This window comes from Echinops telfairi, unplaced genomic scaffold (assembly GCF_000313985.2).
Source record: "Echinops telfairi isolate 266 unplaced genomic scaffold, ASM31398v2 ScPeMD7_26;HRSCAF=91, whole genome shotgun sequence".
Lineage (NCBI taxonomy): Eukaryota > Metazoa > Chordata > Mammalia > Afrosoricida > Tenrecidae > Echinops > Echinops telfairi.
In genome coordinates, this window is record NW_022103923.1 from 4,530,416 (window position 1) to 4,548,467 (window position 18,052).

The 18,052-nt window shown below is 46.1% G+C and overlaps 1 protein-coding gene and 1 pseudogene across 1 annotated transcript; both read left to right on the forward strand.

The window, feature by feature from the left end:
* On the forward strand, window positions 1-2,458 carry LOC105979706 (annotated as a pseudogene).
* A 13,970-nt stretch (window positions 2,459-16,428) lies between these two features.
* MPC1L (mitochondrial pyruvate carrier 1 like) lies at window positions 16,429-16,821 on the forward strand. The gene has a single exon (XM_004714584.1). It carries the CDS (start codon window positions 16,429-16,431, stop codon window positions 16,819-16,821), a length of 393 nt encoding a protein of 130 aa, XP_004714641.1.
* Window positions 16,822-18,052: the final 1,231 nt, after the last annotated feature.

Genomic DNA, 18,052 nt, shown 5'->3' on the forward strand with positions numbered 1-18,052 from the left:
ATGTTGAAGGTGGTAAGGATGTTTTGTAAAAAAAAAATTAATACATAGCTTTGAGGAGAAAAAAATTCTGGTTTTTTTGGGGTACCCCCTCATATGTGAAATACAGTCATATATATATATGACAAAGTGAGGTCGTGTGTATATTACGGGTAGATGTTCTTGTTCATGTCACTTCAAAAGATAACAAGATCATGGTTGGATTTTATGACTTTTAAGTCTATCTTCAACATTCTTATTATACCTCAGCTAGTTCTTCACCCCTTACCAAAACCCTTGTATTCCTGAAGTTGGAAACCATCTTCCAGTAAAGTATACTGGACTACTCACCATGTGATCTTGCCAATCCCTGATGTGATAAGTTTAAGAACAGAAAGCAGAGTTCAGACATGTTTTACAGGAATCGGTCATTCCATGATATCGAACACATGATCTGCTTACATGCCGAGTCACATGTGACACACACTATGACCTAGTCATGCACAGTAAAGCCAGATGCCAGTGTCCGGTCTCTTAAGATTTGCTTGCCGACGGTCAACCCAAGTATGCATAAAATCCAGAGTTGTTGTCTAACATTTACATCATAAGTTGTTGGAACTGGCTATTGAAGGCAGGCATACTGGCTTTGGTTTTTTGGATAAAAAATGAAGAGCCTGAACTTGCCAATTCACTTCAAAATCTCTTCCCTTCCTGTCAACACACCTCTGAGACCAGTTTTTCTACTCCATGTGGTAAGACAAAGCGAGAGAGAGTAATTGAGCGAGGTTATCACCCGCTGCAAGTGGTATTGTTAACAATCCAGCCTACGTTACATTGGTTAACAAGCAACCAAGCTCACTTGTCACATTAAAAACTAAGTGTGCATATTGATACATTCCATGTTCCTTCAAAGTGTGCAAATAGACATTTAATATAGGAGAATTGCTTTGCCTCATAACTTTTTGTTTAGTTATAATTGTGGAATGACAAAGTTATGAATATAATAGTGTCTATCTATACACTCCCAATGAATGTAGTTTTTACAATTGTTTTTTGCTTCAATTTATATTCATTTAAAATAAAAATTTTCAGCCTGTTAGGTAAAATATGTGGGCTTACATTTTTATGTCATTTACATTTATTTTCAAAGTAATTCCTTTTTATTGTAATTCATAAAAATACTGGTCTATAACCGATTGGAAATTAAAAATAAAAAACGGGTCCTTTAGCACAGTCGTTCCAGAAGCACTGTCCCAACATCCACCCCTACATTGTATAGCACCAACCTCGTCTCCTCTCCAAATCACCCTATCATGTCACAGGGTGATGACTGTTTGCTTGTTTGCAATACCTCGGTTAAGCTAAAGGAACCTTTGGATAAACAAAGCACCCTGGTAGCATAGTGGTTATGCATTGGGCTGTTAACTCCAAGGCCAGCAGTTCGAAAGCACCAGCCATTCTGCGGGAGAAAGATTAATTTTTTTTGCGATAACAGTCTCAGAAACCCACAGGGGCAGTGCTACCCTGTCCTATGGGGTCACTATGAGTGTGAATCCACTTGATGGCAGGGAGTGAAACTACAGAACAAAGTAGGAGGCCTCTCATTTCTCAATCTCAAAACCTACAACCCAACCACAGGAGTAAAAACATCCCAACACTGGTACATACTTGCAGAGAGCAAGGGAATAGAATTGAGAACCCAAGAAGCAAATCCACCCACCTATAGACAGATGAAACCTGGGGTGGGGGTGGGGGGAAGGGCAGTCTCTTTAATAAATGGCCCTGGCAAAAGAAGAAATGAAACAGAACTCATATCTCACGCTGTTTCCAAAAATGAACTCAAGGTGGATCAAAGACCTAAATGTAAAACTTAGAACTAGAAAGATCATCAGTGGAAACATAGGGACAAACTTGGGGTCCCTAATACATGATATAAACTGTTTGATTAAAAACTAGCAAGCAGAGTCACTGAGCCGCCGCCAGGACTCAGCAGCCTGCCCCTCGAGCCCCCTCGCTTCCCGACGCTCCGTCCCCCCTGCCCGCCTTCTCCACCAAGGAAAAGCAATCGTATCATGTGTCCACTATCCAGAACCCCCACTCTTTCGACCCCTTTGCTGATGCAAGTCAGGGTGATGACCTGCTGCCTGCGGGGACAGAGGATTCTATCCATCTAAGACTTCAACAGCGCAACCACCGTCCAAGGGATCTCTGATGACTACGACAGAAATAAACCAGTGAAGGCGTTTAAGAAGACATTCGCCTGCAATGGTGCTGTGATGGAGCATCCAGAATATGGAGAAGGGATTCGGCTCCAGGGCGACCAGCACAGGAACGTAGGCCAGTTCCTTGTAGAGACTGGACTGGCTAAGGACGACCAGCTGAAGGTTCATGGGTTTTAAGTGCTTGTGGCTCACGGAAGCTTAAGTGAGGATTTCCTTGCAATGAGTAGTAAAATTCCCTCTGTCCCTTGTCACAAGTTTAAAACCCCCAGCTTGTATGATGTAACCATTTGGGGTCCCCTTTTAACTTGGACTAGTGTAACTCCTTCATGCAATAAACTGAAAAGAGCCGTGCTGAAAAAACAAACAAAACTATCAAACATAATCGAAAACACAAACAGAAGACAAAGTAGATGACTAAGACTTTCTAAAAATTAGACACCTACATACATCCAAGGATTTCACTCAGAGTAAAAAGAGATCGCACAGACTGGGAAAATGTTTTGTGGCAATGACATAGCGATTAGGAACTAATCGCTAAAGTCTATCGAAAACTTCAACACCTCTACAAGAAAAAGACCAATTATCCAATTTAAAAATGGGCAAGGTGCGTGAACAGACAGTGCACCAAAGAAGACATTTAGGTGGCCAGCAAACATGAAGAAGGGCTCCCAATCCTTAGCCAGTACAGAGGTGCAAATCAAAGCAACAAGGAAGTAGCACCTCACCCCTGCAGGAACAGCAAATTGAAAAAAGAAAACATGCTGGTGAGGGTATAAGGAGATGGGAACCCTTACGTGTTGTTGGTGGGCCTGTAAAATGGTGCAGTCACTGAGGAAAGAGGTATGGCGTTGCTTCAAAAAGTTGGGACTAGATCATCCAAATGCAAAGGAGGGAATGGTATCAGAGCTTAAATTGTGAACACCTGGTTTGCAGAAGGCTATGGACAATAATGGAAACCCCAAATCTATTTGCAGGATCCACACATAGATTAAGCCTCTAGTGCAGTGGTTCTCAACCTTCCTCTTGCCGTGACCCTTTCTTACAGTTCCTCATGTTGTGATGACCCCCAACCATACAATGATTTTCATTGCTACTTCATACCTGTCATTTAGCTACTGTTATGAATTGGGCGGCCCTGTGAAAGGGTCGTTCGCCCCCCAAAGGGGTCGTAACCCACAGGTTGAGAAGCGCTGCTCTAGTGAATCCCCTGTGATTTTAGTCGAGAGATGTGAATAGCCTTGTTATCAAGACAGAGAGTATTGTAGAGACAATAACAGTAGATATAGTTAAGTTAAAATTTAATATCTCCCCCAATAAATTTTTTAAAATGTAATATCTTTATCTCCCTTTTGAACCATTTGAAAGTTATTTTAGTGTGTTTTTTTTAAAGTAAAATATACCTGGATTAAGCCTCTGGTGACTCACCCCTGACCAGAGACCAAGGACATGACTAGCCTTGCTGTCATGCAGAGGGCACTGGAAAGTGGATTGTGGCAGATGAGGTTAGGTTAAAGTTTAACACCTTAGCATTTGTTCTCCTTTTAACCCATTTCAAAATGGTTCTAGTTCTGAATATTCTCTGCTTTCTTTTCAACTGAGGTTTCCCTCTATTTTGTTATCGTTGTTAGCTCTTTTGGATTTTGGGTTTTGTTGGGTTTTTTAATTCGAAAAATGTAAGACAGAATTGTATTATTCTACGTGTGATGATGACAAAGAACACAAATGTGAAATTTGACTTAATTGGAAATAATGTTGAGAAAGTATTTTCAACATCATATGTTAAATTGAAGAGCTACTTTAATTGCTAAGTCAATACGCAATAGAGAAAGGCAGACTGGTAAACGTGATAATACCATCACAGTCCTTCATAAGCATACTTTCGAAGGTAGATAGTTCAAACTGGAGTGGACGGCAGTTAAGTATGTGATTTTTCTTAAATTAAATCCTTCTATTGGGGGCTCTTACATCTCTTATCACAATCCCTACATTCCTCCAGTGTGTCAAGCACATTTGCACGTATGCTGCCATCATCATGTTCAAAGCATGCTCTTCCCACTTGAGCCCCTGATATCAGCTCCCTATTTCTTCCCCCTCCCACCCTCCCTCACAAACCCTTGATAAGTTATAGATTATTATTTTCATGTCTTACATCGTCCTCTGTCACCCTTCACCCACTTTTCCCTTGTTTGTCCCCCTGAGAGGGGGTTACAGGTTGATCCTTGTGATCGATTCCCCCTTTCTCCCCGCGCCCTCCCCCAATCCTCCCGGTATCTCCACTCTCATCACGGACCCTGGGGTTCTGTATGTTTTTCAGCATATGAAATCTGGGATGGGCGAATCTGTAGACAGTAACTAGATTAATGGCTTCTCAGGGGTAAGGCAGGGAAGGTGGGGGTGGGGAGCTAATAACAATGAGTACAAGAAAGAAGAAAATGTTCTAAAATTGATTGTTGTAAGGATTGTACAACTCTTCTTGATATGATTGAACTATTGAATTGTATATGAGGATTATGTCCCAATAAATCTGCTTAAAAAATCGGGGACTAGAAATACCATGTGACCCAGCAATCCCACTGCTTCGATATATCCTAGAGAGCTAAAGGCCAAGGCAGGAATAGCTATATGGGCAGCCATGTTCATCGCAGCGCTATTCACCACAGCAAACAGATGGAAACAATCTAAATGGCCGTCAGTGGACGAGCAGAGAAATAAACTTTGGTACTTTCTCACAATGGAAAATCACGCACGTTAAAGAACAAGGATGAATCTGCAAAACGACTCATAGCATGATGGACCTGGAGGACATTATGCTGAGGGAAATTAGTTAATCCCAAGGGGCAAATATTGTATGGGAACACTAACAAAAAGGTCAAAGAAAGGTTTTCCCACTAAAAGAACAATCTTTGATGATTACCAGGAGTGGAGGGGGGGGGAGGAGAGGAAGAGGAAGTCATGGGTTAGCTAGGGGGTAGACATGTGTTAACTTAGATGAAGGGGAAGGAAATATACAATGAGAGATTAGGAAAAAATGACAAGAGGCAGGGGAAGATTCTGGGAGGATGCTCTGTACACCATCCTGCGGTGACAATGATCTATGAGCCAATAGACAAGCAGGCTGAATGGATGTGGGAGGGAGAGTGGGAGTAACCCACAAATGCATGTAGTTGACAGAGTTGTACGTGGGTATTTATCTTTGCTGTAAACGTATCCACGAATGAGGTGGAGCACATAGGGTAAAGTTATAAAAACTTCTTAGACTAAACCAAGCACCCGGGTGAGATTCTGGGGCTCATAGTCTCAGGGGACACCAGAGTCCAATGGCAGACCATAGTCTATGTGGTAGTCACCTTATCTGGTGTCAATTTAAGGATTAAGAGTGTAGGGGTGGAGTCTAGGCTGTCAATCTGGAGATAGTCAATGAGATTTCTGTGGGCATGGCCTTCTCCTGAGAATTCTGGGAAATCTGGTACTTCCTCCTTGGAGGCAGAAGACACCTCTTTCTCTGCTACTCCCTGGGAGACATTGCAGAAGGCAAGCCACATGATGCAACCAGACCTTGGAAGCCGGAGAAGCCACAGAGACCCCTGCCAGCGCTGAGATGTTTCCAATGACCCTGGATCCAAAGACTTTCTACCCACGGGCCTGTGATCTTCTGCATTCAGCGTCATTGCATGTGTTTTGTGAGTCTGAAGAGGACTTTATAGATTGATATTGGAAATATGGGCTAATATCGGACTTATGGACTTGATCTGGACTGGGCTGGGATGTTTTCTCAATGTTCAATTGCTCTTGTATATAAATCTCTTTCTTATACACATATGTGTGTCCATGGATTTGTTTCTCTAGTCTACCCAGACTAACACAGTCCACAAGAAGACAATGTTGTACATCCTACTTTGGTGAGTAATAACTGGGCTTTTAAAAACTCCTAAGTCATTGAAGGTGCAACGACTGGTCTTTCCCAGTCCAGAGGAAATCAGAGACACATGGGAACAATGAGAGCACCGGACTAATGTACCATTTGAGCATCACTGTCCACGCAACCCCAAGACGAGAAGAACTAAATGGTACCAGATACCACTACCAACTTCTCCGAAAGGGATCACGTGAGAAGATGGAACAGGAGTAAGATGTGGGACAAAACTCAAAGTCATAAAGAGACCAGGCTAAGTGATCTGACAGATAAGACTGTGACCCTTAGTCACCCTTCAGGACCAGGACTGAACTCACTCGGTGACTGAATTTTCAGCCACACAATAGACTGGTCTATCAGCGGAACAATAACACTAGCACACCTTAGAATAATCAACCCCTTGAGATCCAAAGGGCAGCATCTCCGCTAGGACAAAGTTCAGACGGGTTAGGAAGGGGATGCATGAAAGCAAGAAACACCGAGAGGAGAGAGGGGAGGGGATTACAATGACAGATGAAACCAAATGTGTACAAAGTGTTCGACGTGAAACATGATCTGCGCGGAAAACTCCACCCAATTCACAATAAAAAGTTTAAATGTTTTGAGCCCTGATAGCGTATTAGGTTAGGTGTTGGGTTGCTAACTACGAGGTCAGCAGTTTGAAACCACCAGATACTCCGCAAGAGAAAGATGAGGCTTTCTATTCTAGTAAACATTTATAGCGTTGGAAACCCACAGGGGCAGTTCTACCATGTCCTTACAGGATTGTGTGAGCCAGAATCGCCTCGATGGCAGTGAATTCATACTCATGTGTATATGAATGATCACACACATATCCATATGAACTTTGCAACAGTCTAGCTCTGCTCTGTGTCGCTGTCATTTATATGCCACTTACACTCATTATAAAGCCAACGCTGTTGCCGTGGGCTGCACTCAGGGTGGCCCACGTGGCAGAGTAGAACAGCCCCACGGGGTCTCTAGGCTGCCATCTTCAAAAGAGCACGTCGCCACGTCTTGCTCCCTTGGAGCTGCTGGTGGGTCCCACCCGCCAGTCTCTCAGTCAGCAGCCCAGTGCTTTATCGCCGTGCCACCCGACTTCCGTAAAGCAAGGCAGTGCCACCAGTTCTGCATTTAACGACACCGGGAGGAGAAATGCCCCTTTCCAGGAATGCACCTATGCCAGTGTGGGATTGTCTTCAGCCCCAGCTCCTGTTGGCTGCCATTTCCCTTCGGTCAGAAGGGCCTAGAGTAGGGTCTGCAGTGGAAATTTCCTAATGAGGAAGGCGCTCTCCGGGGAGCCAGGTCTTCAGCTGTCTGCCCTCTGCTGTCTGCCCCCAGGAAGGCTGCCAAGGAGGCCCTCTGACTCTCACACCTTGCATGGCTCACACTTGACACTGGGGAGCCGTTGCCCTGCTCCTGGAGTGTTCACACTGGAAAGCATCGAGGCTGTTGACAAAGCTCCATTTTGCCCTCTGATCTTGAGGAGCTGCGAGGGTTAGCATGATCTCCCCCACCTCTTTTTTAAAAGTTCCGGAAGATGACTCCCTACAAAGACCAGATTAAGATAGCCTCCTCTGTTTAACTGCCTCCCTCCCCCTGACCCTTCACGCCCTGCCCTCCTCTCAGTTACTACAATCTCTGAGCACCTCACCAGAGACCCTTTTCTCTCCCTTCCCTGGTCCCCGGGCCTGCAGGCAACTGTAGAAGGCAACCCAGCCCTAACTGCAACCCCCCTAGCAGTCTTCTGCAGTGCTGGCCCAGATGAGGAGAGCCCCGCTCAGCTCTGGCCCCACCGCTCCGTCTGTCTCTTCCCTCCCGATGCAGTTTCCTTGCCCCCTCCCCTCCCTCTAGTCCTCCCTGCTTCTTGCAGTAATCCTATTGAATACAGTCATTCTCTTGTGGGTGCAAATGATTAAGCACCCTCTGTTGCAAACCAAGGCCAGTGCTTGGTGGTGCCGTGGGGTAAGCTTTGAGCTGCTAACTGCCAGTTCAAACCTACCAGCCGCTCCATGGGAAACAGATGAGGCTATCGGCTCCGGTAAAGATTTACAGGCTTGGGAGATGATCGATAAGACTCTCTACCACAAATTAACAAGGCAGATTAAAAAAAAAAACAAAACACGACTAGATCCAGGAATGGGTTTGGGGCTCGCACTAAGTCCTAGCTCCAACTGAAGAACAAGTCGTTCTTCCATCATGGCCCTGCTCGATACTCGCCCTCAGGAAGGGAACACAGAAGATGTGGGTGCTACACAGTAAAATGTAGCGAAGACATTAGATGTGCCTGGCTACCAGATAAAACAGTGTCTGGGGTCTTCAAGGCTTTGCTCCAAACAAGCAGCCATCTAAGTGAGATGTCAACTAAAGTCACACCGAAGCACACCAACATCAGTGATGGAAGGACTGTAAATCATAGCATCTGAAGCCGAAGGAGGGAAGAGTAGCAGAGCCTGAATTGTTGAGAATCTGGCCTGCAGAAGGCTATGGATGACAGTGGGAGCCCAAGATACATCTGTGGGATCTACATCGGAAACAAGCCTCCGGTGGTTTTTTAATGAAGTTCAGGTTACTCCTTAATAGAGGGCTGGGAAGAAACTGGTTACCAAAGAGCACATTGGAGAGCTGACTGCAGAAGATCCAAATGAGAAACCTGATCTGAGCGGTCAGAACCGTGTCACGTGATCCTCCCTCTGGTGCACGGTAGGCCCGCTCTGGTTGTCAACATGTTCTGTAGTTTTGTTTGTTCAAATTGGGGTTTATCTCCGATGTGTTCGTCATTGGGGGTGACCTCTTGACTGTTTACATTCCCCACTTGAAGTTTCAAGCACCACGTAGGGAGTGTGAACAGAAACTACCAAGAACCGAAGGCCACAGCGCTGGTGCTAGTACGAACTGCCACCACCAAGGTTTGGACCGACAAATTTCCATGTCGGTCTCTTCTGTGGGGTAGGCTTGTCTCGTTCTTCGTGTTCTTCAACTTTCCTTGGAAACTGGGGGAAGGCTCACAGAGCAGATGATCACTTTTCCATTCAACAATTAGTACACATTCTGCTTCATCTCATTCATTGCAGTCACCGCAAGGGAAGATCGCCCAGCCCGCCTCCTTCCGGCGGTTCCTGCTTCCACTCCTCCCTCTTGCCTGCCCCCTTCACCCCAGTGGCTGATGATTCGACGGTGTGCACACACCAAGAGGGCTTCTGCTCCCCTTAGGAAGCGGCTTATTGTTTGTTTGAAAGCTGAGTCACAGGGGTGAGTTCAGTTCTCGACCCAAAGAACGAGTCTATAGGTTTATCATTTTACTGATCCTATAGGGTTCCGGCATCGGTGGGAGTTTCCTGTCACACCTTCCAGCTTAAAGCCAAATAGCTTCCAGGGCAGGCGCCAGTATGGCCTTTACTCACCTCCCATATCATGTTTGTAGGTTTCCCTAAAGGATCCTTTCCTGCTATCTTAGAAGATCCTTTGTAAATTGTTGCTGCTGCTGGTGGTGCTGTTATTGTTAATCTCTTATTTTCATTGTTTCAACCAGGAGAGTCAGTCAAGACCTCCAGCCCGCCATATGCTGGGAACCGAGTTCGCTATCATTTTAATGACTGTTCACGCTGTATCTATCGGATGGCTAAAGTGAAATAGAAATTTCTAGATGGCTCAGAAATAATAGCAGCGGCTGGAATCAGAATCTCTCCACCCATTCTCGAGCAATACCATGAAACCAACACCATGTGCAAATACCACCGCACAAAGCCTCCACCTTTAGCAGGCGTAGGAGACCAAGTCACAAGCTTCAAATGAAGTCTAAATAGACACATCACCAAATTTCATCAGTACTCCCCGATACAGACCTGTAGGTGTGTGAGGCGGCAGGGAACACTTCAGAGGGGATGAAAAAGAGGACAGAGAAATAGAGGCGGGATCAAACCCAGCTCTCCCAGAATGAGAAGGTCAACCAGGTGCCAACACCCTAGACAAAGGTCTGAGCATGGCTTTCACAGGATGGCTGCAGGAAAGGGCTGCTGCGTGTGTGTGTGTGTGTGTGTGTGTGTGTGTGTGTCTGTTGGTAGATGTTATCAAGCAAATTCTAAAATTGACATGGAAAGACATAGAAGACCTAGAAGAGCCCAAAGCATTCTGGGGAAAAAACAAAGTTGGAAGACACATCTTTTCGATTTCAAGGTTTCCTAGGATGCCCTAGTGCTCAAGAAAATGAGCTATTCGTGTAAAGGTAAATACTTGCATATAGCTCAATGGAATCGACGAGAGCCCAGGCAGAGCGGCATGCACACATGTTCGACTGCCCCTCAACTCCGAGGCCGAGGTAACTCAGGAGAGAAGCATTAGCCTATCAGCAAACAACGCTGGAACAACTGCAAGAAACGAACCTCAATCCTGACACCATACCACATGTAAAATTCACTTGAAATGGGTCCCAGAGAAACATCGACCCCAAGACTAGAGAGCGCTAGGAGAAAAATCTTGCAAAGATGTATTAGGACACAAACTTGAACTGTACCAAAAAAAGGAGTACCCTGCACTTCATTAAAAAATTCTTTCATCTTCTGCTCTTTGAAGGCCACTGTTATCACAATGAAAAGACCAGCTGCAGAGAGGGAGAAAATATTTGCCAAATACATATCTGATCAAGAACTCAGAGTCAGAACATCAACTCACTGGTATGAAAACAAACAAGCTCATAAAAACTTGGCAAAACGTTTGAGCAGCAATCTTGCCAAAGACGAGAACTGGCTCAACATCATCAGTCATTAGGGAGATGCAAACGGAATACACAAACGAGATACCCACTCGGACCCACCTCCACTCTCCTGGCCGTGGAATTGAGTGGGCCTCCCCGGGAGCCTCTACAAGGTAGCCCGGCCCCTGTGTGTTTCTGAGCCTGTCAATCCGTGCGGAGGAGAGAGTCCTCATCTTTCTTGGATCGCGGACCGTGCTCTTCGCAGCCCACCATGTAACCCACTACACCACTGGAGCTCCTTATAGACCCATTCGAATGTCTAAACCTTTAAAAAACAGAACACAAACCCCCCAACTGCCTACTGTGTGCAGATGTGGCGCCCCTGGGGAACGCTTGTGCACCACTGGTGGTACTGTAAAATGGTTCCGTCTCTTCAGAAACCCACTGGAGAGTTCAAATGTTTTGCCAATTTTTCCTGAGCTTGTTGGAAACCTACCCTTACCATTCGGCCTAGCACTTCCACTCCTAAAGAATTACCCAGGAGAAATAAAAACATGTATTCAGTGGTTGCCAGAGGCTGGCTGTGTGAAGTGGCAGGGGAGTGACAAGGAAGGGAGGAAGGAATCTTTTGGAGTGATGGGAATAGTCTCTCCGTTGGCTGTGACGGTGGTGACAGAGGCGCCTGGTGGAATAGTGGTTACGCTTTGGGTTGCTAACTGAAGGTCAGCAGTTCCAAACTACCAGCTCCTCCGAGAGAGAACGCTGAAGCTTTCTACTCCTGTAAAGTCTCAGAAACCCACAGGGGCAGTTCTACCTTGTTCTAGTCGGAATCAACTTGATGGCAGGGAGTTGGGGTTTTGAGTTGGTGCTGACCAGCTATAAACATTTTCAGAGTGCTCTGAGCTGCCTACTTACAAAGGATGTAAGTTCTATTTCCCTTAACCTAACTTCGAACAGAAACACACAGATCACTTGTACAGTCTTTTGGCCAAGAATAATATATAACCCCAATTGCCTCGTGAGGAAGATCAGACAAGCACAGACTCAGGAGCATTCTGTGCAATAATGTCAGTGCTTTGATACACAAGACAGACCCAGCAACTGCTCAGGACAAAACACCATGCACGGCCCTAGGCTGGAAAGAAGTTCTACCAAGGGCCTAACTGGGACAAGTGACACCATTGGAATATGGACTACAGATTACCAATGTCCAATTTTCTGAGTTTGATCATTTTACCTGTGGTTGCATACACAGTCTTTGTTCTTGGGAAATACACACAGCAGTCAGAAAGTGGCACCCTGCTGAGGACAGACTCTGGAGCCGAGACAGGGATGAAGCCCTGAAACCATTGCTCTGTGATCATCGTAAAACCTTAAATCAAAAACAGGCCTTGAAATCTTCTTCAAGACAAACAACTCTTTAGCCCGACAAGGAAAGAATGCCTGCCTTGCACATTGGGTTCTTTTTAGACCTTTCTCTATGGGGATGAGATAGGGATCAAGGGGGCCGGGAGTTTGTGCGCACGACAGAGCAAGAGCTAAGAAGGAGGGTGAGAAAGCATGCCCAACTCAAAGAATGCAGTCAATATCAGTGAATTGTCTGTGCACGGCAAACGGATGAATTGGTGTACAGTTTGCTGCGCATAGTCTCAACATCAACAAAATAATTGAAACGTTTCAAATATGTATTTAAGAAACCATTAAAAAAATAAAAAATTAAAAAAAGAAACAAACCATTGAAAGGCACCATGTCTGCAACCAAGTCTTAAATGGTCTAGATTTTAAAAGAAACAGGTGTGTGTGTATGTAATGAATGTATATATGTGTGTGTAAATTTTAAAGAGAATGCGAAAACAAACAGGGCAAATTGATCGCAGTGGTTTGTACTGGCAGCTTGCTGGAGCTGGAACTACATTTCCCAGAATCATCTTCCCTGTATGTCCCAGGTTAAGAGTTGATGCAGAAGTCATTGTAAGGGATTGGAACTCCAGAACCACAAACCACAAACCCCCTGCCATCAAGCTGATGCCAATTTTCAGAGACCCTATACGGCAGAGTAGAACTGGTCCCTCGGGTTTGAGACTTTATGGGTGCAGCCAGCTTCTCTCTCCAGAGGAGTGGATGGTGGGCTTGATGTCCAGCGATGCCACCAGAGCACCTTGATTGGAACGCTTTTAAAACCCAAACCACTGCCACCAAGTTGATTCCAACTCACAGGGGCTCCAGAGGACAGAGCTGAACTGCCTCTATGGGTTTCCTAGATTGGGCATGATAGCTTCATCTTTCGCCTGAGGGGTGACTGGTGGATTCAAACTTTTTGCCTTGTGATTAGCAGCCCAACGAGTAACCTATTATGCCACGATCTAAAAACCAAACTCCGACCGAGGACACACATCACTTTTGGGGTGCTCTTTTTTTAAATTTTAAATCATTTTATTAGGGGCTCATACAACTCTTATCACAATCCATACATACATCAATTATGTAAAGCACATTTGTACATTCATTGCCCTCATCATTCTCAAAACATTTCCTCTCCACTTAAGCCCCCGGCATTAGGTCCTCATTTTTCCCCTCCCTCATGAGCCCTTGATAATTTATAAATTATTATTTTGTCATATCTTGCCCTGTCCGACGTCTCCCTTCACCCACTTTTCGGTTGTCTGTCCCCCAGGGAGGAGGTCAAATATAGTTCCTTGTAATCAGTTCCCTCTTTCCAACCCACTCTCCCTCTACCCTCCCAGTATCGCCACTCACACCACTGGTCCTGAAGGGATCATCCGCCCTGGATTCCCTGTGTTTCCAATTCCTACCTGTACCAGTGTACATCCTCTGGTCTAGCCAGACTTGCAAGGTAGAATTCGAATCATGATAGTGAGGGCGGGGAGGAAGCATTTAGGAACTAGAGGAAAGTTGTATTTTTCATCTTTGCTACATCGCACCCTGACTGGCTCATCTCCTCCCGAGACCCCTCTGCAAGGGGATCTCCAGTGGTCTACAAATGGGCTTTGGGTCTCCACTCCGCACTCCCCCCATCATTCTCTATGGCAAGATTTTTTTGTTCTGATAACGCCTTATACCTGATCCCTTCGACACCTCGTAATCACATAGGCTGGTGTGCTTCTTCCATGTGGGCTTTGTTACTTCTGAGCTTGATGGCCGCTTGTTTACCTTCAAGTCTTCAAGACCCCAGATGCTGTACTTTTTGATAGCCGGACACCATCAGCTTTCTTCGCCACATTTGCTTATGCACTTGGGGTGCTCATGTCAAACATAAACACGAGGAAATGTCAAATGCACCCTGATGTACAAAAGAGGTGGCCAATACTCTTCTAAATTATTGAGGGGCTAAGGGACAGAAATGCTAACGAACTGCTCTGAGAATATAGAGACAAGCTAATTAAACATAAGGTGCCATCCTGGACTGGCTCCTAACCTAGACAAATGGGTAACAGACAAAATGGCTATCTGGGACATTATCGGGACAATGGCAATATCTGACCAAGGACTGTAGATGATAGTATTCGGTCTGGGTTTCTTTCCTTATTTCTTCTTTTAACTTTTCATCGTGAATCAACATTTCGCACACATTCGGATTTGGTTCATCCACTGCGACCCCCTCAATGTACTATCGCCCATCCCCATTCCTCCTTGTGCCTCCTGTTTCCATTCCTCCTCCTTTCCTCCCCATCCGTCTCTAGCCGACCAGAAAGCCCAAGCTTTGGATGATGATTTTGAGATTTGTTTTCTCCCAACTCATCCCAGGACCTCCGAATGCAATCCTTTTCAGAGCGGCTGGTAGTGGTAGCCAGGAACCATCTAGTTCTTTGGGGCTCAGGGTTGTGGAGACTGGTGCTTGCCTGACCCATTAGTCCACCGGACTATTTTGTTTCCATGTGTCTTTCGATGTTTGCCCCTCTTTTTCCTTCTGTGGCAGACCAAGAGTTGCACCTGAGATGGCTGCTCACCAGTTTTGAAGACCGCAGTCACTACTCACCAGAGGAGGATGGAGAACATTGTCTTTGTGAACTGTGTTCTGCCCATTGACCTTGGTGTCCCCTGAGCCTCTGGTCCCGATCTCCCTAACCCAGCAACTCTCTTCCCTCAAGGTTATGGCTAAGAAAGTTTCATAACTTTGTCCCTGTATGCGCCATTACATCCATGGATATTTGCAGCAAAGGGAAACACACACATGCAAATATCCTGTCAAGCCTGTACATACGTTCATGAGTACAGTGCTGCCCTTCCCCACCTGTTCAGTGTCTAGCCTGATGGTGATGTTGCATCATCATGAAACCCAAAAACCGGGAAAGTAATCATCCAGGTCATCAGTTAAGAACGTCCATCAGTGGATATTCTAAGTACCCCCTGAAAAGCTTGCTGGAGACTAGTCATGCACTTGCCAAGAGGTTCCCCCAAGATGAGCTATGGATTACAGAAGGGAAAAGATAGCGTTTCAACCGAGGAATTTGGCAGACAACTCCTCAGTGATCACATTCAGGGTAACCAAGGAAAAATGGAGCCAAGTAACATCATGTGCCTCCCAGTGTGATTCATGAAGATCACATCACCGCCTGGGCTAAACAGATTGGCAAAAAAAAAAAAAAGGTTTAAACCAAATCAAACCTTGAAGAAAGAAATCAGATGAATCTTAATGACGTTTGGCAAAACCACTGGCTTGGACGCTTCAAAATTGCCAGGGCCAAGGAAGATGAAAGAAACAGAAGAGCCTGAGAGAGTGTTGCAGAGGGAAGATGAATCGAAAGTATCGTGGTTGTAGAGGCTGTCTCGTGCCCTCCAGCAGATTGCCAGGCCTTTCTTAGGTGGTACCCCTCAGGAGGTTCAAATTGACGGTTTTTCGGTGACTAGCCCAGGGACCTTTCATCTAGAGATGAGAGTTAAACATAAACTATCACTGGATCCTGGCTCTCCCCGGCTTTAACAAAAAAGGGGGAAAAACCATGAAGGTATGAAAGTAAATGTAAACTATTAGATAATATAAGCACCGTGTTGTTGTTGTTGCCGGGTGCCATGGAGTCGGTCCCAACCCAAAGCTACCCATGCACAACAGAAGGGAACAAGGCCCGGTCCCGCGCCATCCTCCCAAGTGCCTCCCAATTGCACTGTACTTAATGTTCGTTATCTGAGTGGACTATTGCATTGCAGCGAAGTAGGAGACGACGGTCCTTGTTAAGTGACAGATGCTGAACTCTTAGCGTCGTGTCACTAGCGAGAGGTGAAAAACAGAGGTAGGTCTGCAAGTAATGACGAAGGTGATTTTTATAAAGGTCTCAAATGCCGTACCTGGCTGCGGGGTTTTGTATCATCACCCAGGCAACAGCACTGAGACCAGACCAACAAACCGAGTTTCCCACGGCAGGGAAAGCAGGCAGCTGGGTGACCCCCCAGAGCGCCCCAGACCTTCAAGGACTCTGCCAGGAGCGCTTTACCACAGTGCCACAAAGGCGTGGGGTCACGGCCCCCCAACACCCCTCCGCACGACAGCGCCACGTGGTGGCCTGCGCACTTCCCGGGGTTGCGTCAGGGGCGGTTGTGATGTCACGTCCTCGAACCCACGGCACCGTGGGCTGCTTGCCCATTGCGTTTCACACGGCTCAGCGATCATGGCGGCTGTGGCAGCACTGCTGCAGAGGGCCAAGGCCTACGTCAAGACCAAGGAGTTTCGGGACTATATAACCAGCACTCACTTCTGGGGTCCGATGGCCAACTGGGGCCTGCCCCTGGCCGCGTTCAAGGACATGAAGTCGTCCCCGGAAATAATCAGCGGCCGCATGACGGCAGCGCTCATTTTCTACTCGCTGGCCTTCATGCGCTTCGCTTACCGGGTCCAGCCTCAGAACTTGCTGCTGATGGCGTGCCACGGCACCAACGTGGTGGCGCAGAGTACTCAGGCCACTCGCTACCTTCTTTACCACTATGGCGGGATCGAGTTGACTGCCCATGCTAGCAGCCCTGCAGCGGCCACAGCCCCGGCCTCGAAGCAATTTTCTAAATGACCGAGGGCGTTGGATCAAAGCTTTGCAGCTTGCCAACACTGGATTTCTCCAACAGCGAAGACCGACTTAAAGCTTTGGCTGTGACTCTACAACAGTGTGCATCTGCAACCTGCGATTTGGTTCATTAAAAAGAAAATTGCACTGACGGCAGCTGTTGAGTCTTGTTAGTATTTGGTGGCCAGGAGAGGACGTGTTTTGAGGTGAGGGTAGGCGGGCATCCTTTCCATGGGATCTGCAACTTAAAGGCAGACTGGCTGTTTCAGTGGGAAAAGCACTTTGTATTCTTTTAAAGCTCTCTTGAGTACATGATATGGTTATTGGTTTTGGTGTCCAGGGCGGGCAAAGGGTACTTTGGGTTAACATGGCTTAAAACATGGTACAGCCAGATAGGAACTGAAAATACAGGGAATCCAGGACGGATGAGCCCTACAGGACCAGTGGTGTGAGTGGCGAAACAGGAAGGGTAAAGGGAGAATGGGTAGGAAAGAGGGAACCGATTACATGGAACTGTGTGTGACCTCCTCCCTGGGGGACAGACAACCGAAAAGTGGATGAAGGGAGACGTCGGACAAAATACCCATTTATAAACTATCAAGGGCTCATGCGGGAGGGGGGAGCGAGGAGGGAGGGGAAAAATAAGGACCTAATGTCGGGGGTTTAAATGGAGAGAAAATGTTTTGAGAAACGATGTACAAATGCGCTTTACACAATTGATGTGTGTATGGATTGGGATAACAGTTGTATGAGCCCCTAATAAAATGTTAAAAAAAAAAAATAGCTCCACCTTCAGATAAAAAAACAACAACAAAAAAAACATGGTACAGCCCCAAATCTCTCAGACACCACCACTGCCACCACCAAGAAGTGCCGGGGATGATTTCTACTGGGGAAAAGACGTCGAAATGTTTCGCTGATTCACTAAGATCCAGGTTAAGAGTATTAAGGGTACCTAGAACGTCTTTCTGACTGAGAACAATTACGACATCTCCCTGGGAAACAAGATACATGGCTAGGGACAGTCGTCACTCTTGGTTTCTAGGTAAATAGAAAACCAAAATGATAAAAGTCCTAATTGTTTATCTTCAGTAAAATGGCTGAATTCTCATCCTGTGTTGGACACTACCTGGGGCCCATCAGATCCTCCTACAAACCTGGTGGGTGCTGCTGTGAGAGGGCTGCCTCTGTCTCTGGGGAGTACAGGTTCAGAGTGGTGTACTGGAGAACCTCAATG

Bases quoted from the DNA above. Each gene is read 5' to 3' on its own strand.
- MPC1L (XM_004714584.1), top strand. From the start codon at position 16,429: ATGGCGGCTGTGGCAGCACTGCTGCAGAGGGCCAAGGCCTACGTCAAG.